Source organism: Pinus tabuliformis, chromosome 7 (genome assembly GCF_031772625.1).
Source record: "Pinus tabuliformis cultivar Carrire ecotype Pingquan chromosome 7, CPIR1, whole genome shotgun sequence".
NCBI classification, from domain to species: domain Eukaryota; kingdom Viridiplantae; phylum Streptophyta; class Pinopsida; order Pinales; family Pinaceae; genus Pinus; species Pinus tabuliformis.
Window position 1 is genome coordinate 160,939,770 of NC_142293.1, and position 12,671 is coordinate 160,952,440.

Consider the following 12,671-nt stretch of genomic DNA (forward strand, 5'->3'; position numbering starts at 1 on the left):
TTAAAGAAATTCTTGTTATTATTAATTTGATTTATTAAATAATGGGTTTCATGCTTGGGTCAAAAGTCAATAGGTCAAAGCACCCATTGAGTGCTCTAGGATTTTGTTGAGTCAAAGTCAAATTTAATTATGTAAACCCTTCTTGGGATCATTGTATTAAAGAAAGGAAATTATTTGAGTCATGTTAACTCCTCCACCATTAAGTCGGCCTCCAGCTCTTCGAATTTGGATTAAATTTCAAGTCAGCTTCTCCTACTAAGTCATGTCAGCTCATTATACTAGTGGAAACCACTATATATACCCCAGTGAAGTCAACCCAAAGGTGGAGTAGTAAAAAAAAATCGTATGAACTACATTTAGTGAAATTACAGAGATACAGTGAGCGAAATTACAGAGATACAGTGAATGAAATTACAGAGATACAGTGAGCATAATTACAATCAACAAAGTTTTGAATATATACAGGACAGCGAAGTATTGGAGCATGACATAAATTCAGGACCAAAATTCTCCACAATTACAGAGGTTGAAATTTTCTATCAGTACAGGGCCAGATTTAAATTGCAAGATCAAAGTTTCTTCCTATAATTACAGAAGCCAAAAGTTGGTTAAAGAATGATCGAAACTTTTATTCTTGAAGATCAATATTGAAAGAATATTACTTCAACTAATAGGTTGACTTTATGGATGGAGAGAGGTTTAAGTCAAGAGCCTTGGTTGTCTCACCATAATTTGAATCTACTGAAGGAAGAGTTCTTCATTGGGTTTTTCCCTACCTAGGGGTTTTGCTCTGGTTGGGTGCCTACATCCTGTGCCCCTTGTGATTTTTATTGTTTGGCATCAATGTTAACGAAACCGAACTAGTCATTTAACCTTAAAACCTTGTGGATCGGAAACCAATTGGAACCGGGGGAACAAAAAAAAAAAAAAACCGGTTTACCAATAACACATAAAATATTCATATTTTAAAGAAAAAACAGATATATTCATGTACATCCATACGAATCCAAACCATTTATACACAAATATGCAAAAGTTATCATTTATATAGCAAGTAATAGTGCATATAACAAAAATAGCACTTAGTGGAAAACATCGTTGAAAGAAAAATGTTACAAACATCAAGAAGCACGCTCTAAAAGGCCTTTATAGTCCAAAATAACATGTTAGATCATAGTATTATACCACAGCCTACAATACTACAAGGTACAGCTATAGCAAATCAATGATCAAATCATCATCCTCCTCATCCTCATGTAAAGAATGAGTAGCATCCAAGTCTGCAATGAGATTATGGCTTGATTCCCCTGGCCCTAAAGCTGCTACTGGTGCTTCTATATATCTGTCTTTGCATCCTCTACAGGTGGGTCCAAATCCAACCAAGAAAGGTCTTCATTGTCAAAAGTTGGTGCTTGACTCTCCACAACCCATTCTGATGTTGAATCAAAGTCACCCAAGACAACGATGCTTGTTTCAGGGGTTTTATTCAGCAATTGATTGCGCCTCAACCTAAGGTTGTATTGAACAAAAACCATGTCATTCAACTGCTTTTGCTCCAAATGGTTCCTCTTCTTAGTGTTTATACATTCAAACACACTCAAATTCCGCTCACACCCTGAAGCACTACATGTTTGGCTCAAAATTCTAATTGCAAATTTTTGCAATTGAGGGCATTCACTACCAAATTGTTGCCACCAATAGGCTGCCAAAAGAGTGTAAGGGAAAAAAGTATTAGCAAATGAATTTGAAAGTTGAAACTTAGACTCAACAATTGCAAAATTCAAATTGAAATCAAACGAGTAAATTATTAATATAAGAATTCAAATTTTAACAGTTTTTACCTAGGGAACTCTTTGCTCTATTTCTTATAGCCATAGAAATTCCAAAGGTACCAAGACTCTCACTAAAATTCAAGAGCTTGTTATGAATTTGATCTTCTTGAGTCTTGAAATTTGGGACCACGCAATCAATGCAATTATACAATCTCCCTAAAACCTCCCCATCAACCTCAAAATTTGTAGTGTAATGGTATCTTCAAAATTCAGAAAATAAAAACATATTCATCAAGTCAACAAAACTAAAAGCTAAAACTTAACTTATAAGCAATGAGAATTGAAATCCAAAATTACATACCTTGGATTTAAGTAGTAGCCGGCTCCATGTAAAGGTCTATGAAGTTGTTTGTTCCATCTTTCATCAATGATTCTCCATAGAATGTCTTTTTGTCTTTTATCCCCATATGTTGCCTTTATTTGTTCCTTGGCCTGATTCATGGCCTCATAAACAAAACCCTTAGCAGATTTATCATTATCCACCATCCGCAAAACTTTGACAAGAGGCTCACTAAATAGCACAATCTCCTCTGCCTTTAACCAAAATCTTCTGTCAAATACTTGGTCAACCATCTATTTCCCTTCTGCCTTTTTGCTCCACTGAGATGAATTCCATTCATCACATGAAAATATCTTCCTCAAGTTTGTTTTTTGTTGAACAAGGGATTGCAACAAAAGGAAGTTGGTTGCAAATCGTGTGATCGCTGATCGAACAAGCTCTTTACCCCCTGTGTGCTTTCTCATAACGTTCAAAACCCATGAGTGGTTGTAGATGTACCTGTTTATGGATTTTTTATCTTCCATGCATTTCTTCACCCACTCAATTTTTCCAGTATTCTCAAGCATGAGGTCCAAACAATGGGTTGCACGTGGAGACCACCAAATGGTGGGGTGTTTTTCCTCCAACATCTTTCCCACTGCAACATAGTTAGAGGCATTATTTGTGATCACTTGTACAACATTTTCAGCCCCTACTTCCATAACTACTTCATCCAAAAGATGAAATAACAATTGTGCATCCTTCACCTGGTCGATGCATCAACAAATTTGAGAAACCTAGTACCTTTTGGACAAGCAGTTAAGAAATTTAGTATGGTGTGAAATCTACCATCAGTCCATCCATCAGACATAATTGTGCATCCTGTTTTGGGCCATGATTATTTGAACTCTATAAGGTACTATTTTATTCTTTGGACCTCATTTTGTAAAAGTGGCCCCCCGATATCATGAAAGCTAGGACCTTTGAAGCATGCTCCTCATGAAGCTATAGCATCAATCATGGGCTGGCAATATGCAGAATTAGTAGCATTTAAAGATATGTCTACATCATACCACCATCTAGCAATGCATTCATATGCAACCTCCTCCTCTATTTTCTTCCATTTAGCATCAAGAGTTTGTTGAGAACCAGGGGTGGTGCAGGGTACAAAGGAGTCCTCTTCAAGTTTAAAACATTTGAACTACCCTCTCCAACTTTAACAGGGAAACTAGAGGAATCTTCAAAACTGGGCACATATTCTTCAAAATCAAGGTCACTAAACATAGCATCATCATTTTGACTTTTGGCTATATCTTTTTTAAGTATTTTGTTTTTCCCCTTCTCTTCATTGTAGGCTTCAATTAAACTTTGGATCTTTGCTTTGAGATCATCATAAACATTTTTGTAAGGTTTTACTTGCCCTCTCCAATGTGCTATGTGTTCTTTGATTTTATGGTTCTCTCCACCCTTAACTTTTTTCCCACAATAGTTGCAGACTTTTACCCCTTGTTCATTTAAATGATAGTGAACCCAAGCTAGATCATTCTTGTTTTTAGGGGCCATGAAGAAGAAAAGAAAAATCTGCATAAAGAACCCTATGGTTTTTAGAATTTTATGACATATTTTTTTAAAGAAAAATAAAAAAGGAGTAGAAATAATGAAATATCTGGAGAAGATCTATAAATTTTGAGAAGAGAAGAAGCTCCAACCAATCTAAAAAATAAACTCTTCAATCAACTCAAAAATCTCCCTCAGAAATTTGCCAACGAAATCTCTCAAAATAACCCTACAAATTACAGTATTTTTTGAAAAAAAGATAGAAGAAAATAACAGCGACAACTTTTTTTTCAAACAAAAACTTACAAATCTGAAATTTTGAATTTTGTGTAAAAAAAACTGGGGTTTTAAAATTTTAAGGGAAGAAAAATAGAACATTAATAGTTGAAAAAAATACCTTGAATTTCCCTCTTAATTTGCTAAAGAAAATCAGCTCTAGAGTAGCCCCTACAAATCTGCATAAAAACACTGGGGTTTTTAATTTTTATGAGAAAAAAATAACTGATTTTTGGAGAAAAATAGAACAAAAAAAGGGCAGAAATTTCCTTGATTTACCCTCTAAATATTTTGGAGAAAATCAGCTCCAAAATCAACTATGTAGCAGCCCCAATAAAATAAAATAAAAATCTTCCACCCGCTGCAAAAACCAATCTTCCAACCCAACAGCTCTCCAAAACTCCAATCAGCACTTCAAATCTACAAAAAATCCCCCTCGGAACAACCTTGCAAAAAACTCTCCAAATTCTCCTCACCGAACTCAGCTCAAGAATTGCAAGAGACTCGAATGAATAGTGTGAGTAAAATAGAGGGGTGGGGGTGTTTAAATAGCTTTAGTAGGGGTAGATTAGGTTTAAAAAATAAAGAAACCAATAAAAAAAACAATTTTTTTCACTGCCTGGCCGTGTGGCGTGGGACCTGCAGACCGGCGGAACCGGTCATTTCCGGTTCGGAGAGCCGGTTCAGAGCGGTTTTGCCTCCAAACCGGTCGGACCAGCCAGTTTTGCCGGAACCAATTCGGTTCCGATAACACTATTTAGCATTTATCTTGATGAAAAGAAATATATAAATAAGTAAAAGAAGAACTGACAAGCAAATAAAAATATTCACAAGTAAATGTCAAAATCTATGAGAAATATAATGCCCTAGATTTCTCAACATAAGAGAGTGTAAGAGAATCTTTTATGACGAGCTTTAATGAGTGTAAGAGAATGTAAGAGCATTAATGAAAATGTAGGAGGAATATGCCATGCCAATAATGAGAGTATAAAAGAACATTATTAAGAGCCATGATTGAGTGACTTGAATTTCTTTTTAATAAAAATATAATAGTATCATAACAATAATAATAATATTAATCATAAAATATTAAGTGGACACTGAACTATTAGGATTGATTAATGATAAGAGGTGATTTTTCATCAACAATACTTGATTACCGATTGATGCAAGGTGATTTATTATCTTGAGACTTTCTAATTTTAGACTCTACATTTTCAGAATTTCTATTTTTAGAAATTCTATTTTTGGGACTTTCTATTTTTTAGAAATTCATCCCTGAGCTGCCAATTTTCAACAATACCTCTGTGGATTCGAGCTTTCTGTGAGACTACACTTCCATGGATCCGAGCAACCTGAGATATCATTTCTTCTGTATTTATGCGAGCTTCTTTCTCTATGGGGCATAGCATCTAAAGACAGACATGTGTCATCTTGTGACCAGACTTGTTGAATAACTTATGGACAGAGTTATGGCAGAATTTGGACTATAAATGGAGGGCTGACTTGGCACATAAAACAGTGCGAAACAAGCATGTGGATTTCCAATGAATTAATTAATTAATGAGCAAGCTCAAGCTCAATAATAATACAGAGATATTTACAGAAAATAGAAACATCAAGTTTCTATCTAGATAATGGAAACAATCAGTTTCATCTAAGAAACTGCTAAAAGAATAAAAATTAGCAACAGCTAAAAGAATGAGCATTAAATACTTAAATACTAAATAGGATTATTCTAATACCCTCCCTTAATGCTCAATCTATTTACAACACCAATAGACCCTCTGAATTTTACAAATTTATCAGGACCAAGAGGCTTGGTGAAGATGTCGGCGGGCTGCTCTGTTGTGGGAACATATTGCAACTGAACTGATCCGTCTTCAACAAGCTGGCGAATGTAGTGGCAATGAGTTTCCACATGCTTTGTTCGTTCATGAAAGACTGGATTCTTGGCAAGTTTGAGCACTCCCTGATTATCACAAAACAAAGAAGTAGGCCCTGTCTGGGAAACATGCATATCTGCAAGCATACGTCGAAGCCAAACTGCCTCACAAGATGCCTTAACTGCTCCCCGATACTCTGCTTCTGTTGAGGAGAGAGCCACTGCCTGTTGTTTCTTACTAGTCCAAGTAACAGCACTGGATCCTAGACTAAACACATACCCAGCTGTAGATTTACGGTCATCAACCGAACCGGCCCAGTCAGAATCAGTGTAACCACTGAGTATAGGATTGGAATTTCGAGTGTATAGGAGGCCATAATCAGAAGTGCCACGCACATATCGTAGCACACGCTTTGCTGCTATCCAATGATCAGCTTTAGGGGTTGACATGAAGCGGGAAATGTAGCTTACTGCAAAACTGATGTCAGGTCTGGTGGCAGTAAGATAGATGAGACTGCCCACTAATTGCCTGAATAAAGTTTCATCCACAAGGGGAGAGGATGACTGTGCTGAAAGTTTGAGCCCTGGTTCCATAGGAGTCGTGGCCGGTTTGCAATCCTGCATTCTGAACCTGTCCACAAGATTTTTGGCATACTTGGACTGAGAGAGAAAGATATGATTTTCAGTCTGCCAAACTTCAACCCCCAGACAGTAATGAAGAAGTCCCAAGTCTGTCATCTCAAAAGTTCTGCATAAATCTTGTTTGATCCCATGGATCAAATGTGCAGAGCTGCCAGTAATGATAAGGTCATCCACATAGACAACCACAAACAAGATATCATCACCAGTATGCTTGATATACAGGTTTGCATCAGATGGGCTCCGCTGAAAACCCTGATCTGTCAGGTACTGATCAATTTTCATGTACCAAGCCCGAGGAGCTTGTTTCAATCCATAGAGTGCTTTAGCTAATCGACACACTTTCTGATCTTGACCAGCAACCTTGAATCCTGGAGGCTGCGTCATGTAGACTTCTTCTTGGAGATCACCATTTAGGAAAGCACTCTTTACATCCATCTGATGAACTTTCCAATTGAACTGAGCTGCTAGGGCAAGGACAAGCCTTATGGTACTCATCTTGGTTGTAGGAGCAAAAGTCTCTTCATAGTCGATGCCTTCCTTCTGTGAGAACCCTCGAGCCACAAGACGAGCTTTATACTTGTCTATGGTTCCATCAGCTTTGTATTTCACTTTATACACCCATTTGCAGCCTATGGGTTTTTTCCCTGCAGGAAGATCAGAAAGTGTCCATGTGTGATTCTTCTGAAGACTCTGGAATTCGGCTTCCATAGCCTGTTCCCACTCAGATGTACCCTTAGCCTCTGAATAGGTTTGAGGCTCAAAAATACTGTGCAGGTTAGCCATAAGAGCAAAATTGACTGTAGACTGTTGTTTGTTCTTATGTCTAGAAGTTCTACCTTCAAGGAGCTCATCATCCCGGAGATCACCAATGGTTTTAGCCCACCATTTAGGCCGAAGAGTAGAGGAACCAATATCAGGAGGAGGTGGAGAAGACTCAAGAGCAATAGGGGCAGCAAGAGGAGGGTTATTTTCTGGAGGAAGTTCAGATAGAGTATTATCAAATACTGATGCTACATCATCCCTCCCATCAGGTGGACCGACCGAAAGAAGAACACTGTGAGACTGATCCTCAGAACACTGCTCAGAAGAAGAAGACTGAAAGAATCCTCTGTCTTCATCAAATACTACATCCCGACTGAAGCTAAGACGACCAGTGGCTATATCTATCAGCCTATAGGCTTTGTGATGATCACTGTACCCTGTCATCATGAGTTTCTGGCTTTTGGAATCCAACTTAGAGCGCTTAGCAGTTGGAATCCAAACATATGCAACTGAGCCAAATACTTTGAGGTGACTGATCTTAGGCTTACGGCCAGACCAAACCTCTTCGGGAGTCTTCCCTTTAACAGCCTGAGTGGGTGATCGGTTAAGAAGATAAACAGCAGTAAATACTGCTTCAGCCCAGAATTTGTTTGGAACACTCCTGTGTTGTAACATGGAACGAGCCATTTCAACAACCGTGCGGTTGCGACGCTCGACAACACTGTTCTGCTGAGGAGTGTAGGGTGTGGTTAACTGACGTTTGATGCCATGAATATCACAGAAGTTGGCAAAAGCTGAAGAACAAAATTCCCCCCCGTTGTCGGTCCTAAGAGTCATGATGTTACAGCCAGACTCTTTTTCAACTAAGGTTTTAAACTTCTGAAAGGTACTAAGTGCATCAGATTTATTTTTTAGAAAATACACCCACATCTTTCTACTGAAATCATCTACAATAAGTAAAAAATATTTGCAAGCAGTGATAGAAGTTGTATTCATAGGACCACAAATATCAGCATGAAGTAACTGGAGTACCTTAGATGCGCGCCAAGATTCTCCATCTTTGAATGAAGACCGATGTTGCTTTCCCGCTTGACAGGCGCCGCATACCCCCAACTGCTGAGTCTGAATATCAGGTAATCCTGACACAAGTCCCTCCCGAGAGAGCTGAGAGAGATACTGCATATTTAGATGCCCATATCGCTGATGCCATAGAGTGCTGATGGGAGAGACACGCGCTGCTAGAGCCACTTCTGGAGAGTCACCGGTGTCAAGTAGCCTGTATAGACCATGGTCCTCTAGGCCAACAGCAACTGTAAGACTAGTCTCCCTGTCAATAATGGAACACTTGTGCGCACTGAACATTACATCAAGCTGAGGAGAATTCCTCATAATCTGGCTGACAGACAGCAGATTAATTTCCATACCAGGAACATAGTATACATTCAGAAAGATGAGTGTGCGCCCACCAGACTGGATCTGAACGGTACCTCTGCCAACCACTGTGTACTTTTCACCTCCACCAAATACCACGGAATCACTGAAAGGTGAGAAATCAATAAACTAATCACGCCTGTGAGAGAAATGGCGTGATGCACCAGAGTCAATGTACCAAGCGGAAGACGGGAAATGATCTGACGACCTTTTAGCCATAAAGGCGTAAAAAGCAGATTTTGTCTGCTCGGAATGTTCTGCCACATTCGCTGTCTGATGGGGCCCTCCCTGTTTCCTCTGTTCAGAAGCAATCCTCTGTCGGCAATCTTTCTTCATGTGACCGAACCTGTGACAGTAATTACACTGCACACTTTTCTTCCGAGCAGGATCAAAAGACTGAGAAGAGCCTTTCTGCTGAAAGGACTGAGAGGACTGATATTTGGCAGCAAATGCATTTTCCGAGGACACTGATGAAGCACTACTACCAAACTGTTGTTTCCACCGATCCTGCTGCAGGAGTTTGGTGCATAACTCTGGAAACTTCAGATCAACATTTGTGGTGGTAATGTTGAGTGTTTCTATGAAGTGTTCATAAGATTTCGGTAGACTTTTCAGAGTAATGACTACCATATCTTCTTCCTCCATGGTCCGACCAATAGCTTCGAGCTGATCTCGAATGTCTTTAATCCTGTTAAGATGTTCCTGTAATGACATATGTTCGTCCATCATGATGGAGAACAGCTGATTCTTGAGAAAGAAGGCTCTGCTCTTGTCGGATGTCTCGTGCAATTCCTTAAGATGTTGCCAAATTTCAGCAGCAGTTTTGCCGGAAGGAATCTGCGGTAACTGATCATCAGTTACAGAAAGTTTGAGAAGCATAACAGCCTCTCGATTTCGATCATCAAACTTATCTTGATCGGTACCAGCTGTACCAGGACGGAGCTCTTTGGCCAAAACAAGCTGGTCAAGACGCCTATATTCAAAAATGGTCAACATTCTTTGTTTCCAGATGTTATAATTTGTGCCATTAAAGCGCTGACTGCCTTCCAACATCAGATTGGTTAACGAAGCCATCTGCACGTTTCCCAAGATACAGAAAATACAAAAAATCCTGCACGGATTTCAATGCGGATGCCGGCTGATCCGGACAAAATTTGACAGATGCTGATGTAAATATGAAGTGATGCCCAAAGCAAACTGATTTACCGTAAGAAGCACAATTTAAACAAACACTAGATAGGAACAACTTTTAAACATATCAACAAATTGGGCCCACAGGCAGGAAACGCAAGACAGATATGAAGAAACAGTGGCACGAAATTTCTGGAACGGTAAAATTCTGTTTGAAAAAAATTAACTCATCTCCCTTTCCTGTTTGTAGAAATCACTGACAGATTACGTAGAAAATCAAGCACCCAAACTAATACATGCTTTGAGTTCTGTGCATAAAATACCCTTGATTTTCTCTCTGCTGTACACAGTTCCCTTGATTGCTCGAAAATAAAGATCGTAATTTTGTTTCACACTAAAACAATAATGAATTTGACCTTGAAGTGGACAAATCGGCCATACGAAGGAGGATTTTCTGTTAACACGGGAATTTGAACGGAACTTCACCGTAATAAAACAAGATTTCTCTGTTCAGACTAAGATTTCGAGTTCTCGAGACGTTTTTTTCTTGAAAAAATTGATGGCTGTAAAACACAAAGAACTGTTGCGTACTTACGTGCCCTCGGCTCAGAGATTTTTGTTGCTACGCGGAAGCCGTCAATATAGGAAGCGGAGCTCGTATAGGAAGCCGTTGCAGTCGAAACTGGTGTTATCGCTGTTATCAGCCCGCAAATGAAAACAGGCAAATGACGCCCGCGCCTGGTTGATCGAGCTAGTTTTGAAGGAGCGAATGCGTGAACGGGAATCACGTATCAGTATGTGGTGATGTCGGTATTAGAACCAATGTAGCTAGTGCGTAACGCTGGAAGTCTGGTTATTGATCGAACATTGATTTGAGCAGGATATTTGCCATCTGTGAAATTCGAATTCGAGTCAGCAATGGCGCCCAAGGGAGAGAAGAAACCCGCGGAGAAGAAACCCGTCGCAGAGAAGGCTCCTGCAGAGAAGAAGCCCAGTGCTACGCCTGCATTGATTTATAAGAATCGATCGTGCGATGTATTCACTGGTGCGAGCGCGGGGCGGAGAAGGCGTGAAAAAAAAATTAGTCGTTCTGTGGTAGATGTAGCAGCACCCGGGAGCTTTGAAATGCGTTCGAGCGGCTATCTCCTTGGTTGATATAGCAGGGACTGCGAATTGAGTCCAAATATGACTAAGGAACGAGCAGGGTAATGGTGAAACCCCAAGCAGAGCCCGTCGTTGACTCAAGTTCGAACAGCGTTAACCAGCTTGAAAACAAAAAACTCAGATGCAGACCCTGAGAGCAGTTTCGAAATGAAATACTGAATTTTTCAAACTATGAAAAATTATTTCGAAAAAAATTCCTGTGCTCTGATACCATAAAACAGTGCGAAACACGCATGTGGATTTCCAATGAATTAATTAATTAATGAGCAATCTCAAGCTCAATAATAATACAGAGATATTTACAGAAAATAGAAACATCAAGTTTCTATCTAGATAATGGAAACAATCAGTTTCATCTAAGAAACTGCTAAAAGAATAAAAATTAGCAACAGCTAAAAGAATGAGCATTAAATACTTAAATACTAAATAGGATTATTCTAATAGCACATGGATCAATGGTTAGTTTCACTTGGATATCTCTTGATGCCAAAGATTCTATAAGGAAAGGATTGATGAGTTTTCCCCTTGTGGGTTTTGCCCTGGCCTTTGGCCTAATTTCTAGTGTCTCTTGTTTTTTTGTGCATTGTACTTGTATAATTGCTTGATGACTTAATGAATGAAATAATGGCTAAAAGAAAAATATAAATAAACCATCACAAGTAATTATCATGTTAAGAAATTATATCATGCATTTGAACTTCAACAGATCTAAGGGTGTTAAGTCCACCAATGCTTCTGTGATGAAAGATGAAGCATAAGTTTTCTTCTCTATAATTTAAATAAAAATATATTGAGGAACCAAAATGACAATGAATAGTTATATAAAATCCTCTTACAATTTTATGATCTTTTTTATCTTCTGTTCTGTTGGAGATGGTGGAACATAAGCGGCAGCATCAATTATTGCCTGTCATCACAGAGGCCTATCTTATCAAAAGACTACATGAAAAATCTGCCAAGGCACAACCTTACGTAGAAGGGTACAGTGAGTCTAGTGTAGCAATGAGAAGAAGCAGTAGAATGAGCTTTACAAGTTGCTAAAATGTAAAAGCATGAAAAATATATAATTCTAAATCACGCCATAAAGAAAAGCACATGCAACATACAAGACCTGAAGTTTTCCCAAAGCATCCTCAATATTGCCCCTGCAATTTAACACTATTGTCAATCAATCAGATATATTCCTATAAATTAGTGAACAAAGTCCAAAAGATGAACAATAATTTACTTAATAGACATCAGAATCTACGGGCATCTATTTACTTTTGGGTCCGACTTTTGGTGGATGACATAACGATTTCTCCATCCTTGTTTATTCGATTCTTTTCCTGTTTCACATTATAAGAAAATTCAGTATAGTGTTCACATGTTATAAATGCGACACATCCCAGAAGAGACATCAAAATAATTTAATAATGCATGTTTCTATAAATCAAACAAAATCATTATAGTAGACAGAAGTAGCTGATTCCTACATATGAAAACTTCAACAGACCATTTGCAATATTCTTTCTCTAATTCGCAGGGGAAGCCAACCAGCAGCCATAACATTGAATCGCATATCAACCTTGGTGTTCACTGGAAAATTCAGTATAAGTATAAGATAACCTCTACAATGTCTTAACTTCTAAGAGTAGCAAAAATGAGAAGATTTCACAAGCAGTGTACCCATCCAAACTAGTTTCTGCAACTAAGAAGACTTGGAGGGTACTCGACCTTTGCTTCCAAGTAC

The 12,671-nt window shown here is 38.6% G+C and overlaps 1 protein-coding gene across 3 annotated transcripts in view; it reads right to left on the bottom strand.

Annotated features, from left to right (window-relative positions):
- LOC149246344 (uncharacterized) overlaps positions 1-12,671 on the bottom strand; it is a 205,086-nt gene that overhangs the window by 125,800 nt on the left and 66,615 nt on the right. For all 3 annotated transcript variants that reach the window (XM_089455673.1, XM_089455674.1, XM_089455675.1), the window contains exons 4-7: positions 12,435-12,517; positions 12,203-12,267; positions 12,051-12,084; positions 11,776-11,846 (exon numbers count right to left, since the gene is read on the bottom strand). In XM_089455673.1, the coding sequence (XP_089311799.1) occupies positions 11,776-11,846; positions 12,051-12,084; positions 12,203-12,267; positions 12,435-12,517 (253 nt within the window). The remainder of the gene's footprint in view (positions 1-11,775; positions 11,847-12,050; positions 12,085-12,202; positions 12,268-12,434; positions 12,518-12,671) is intronic.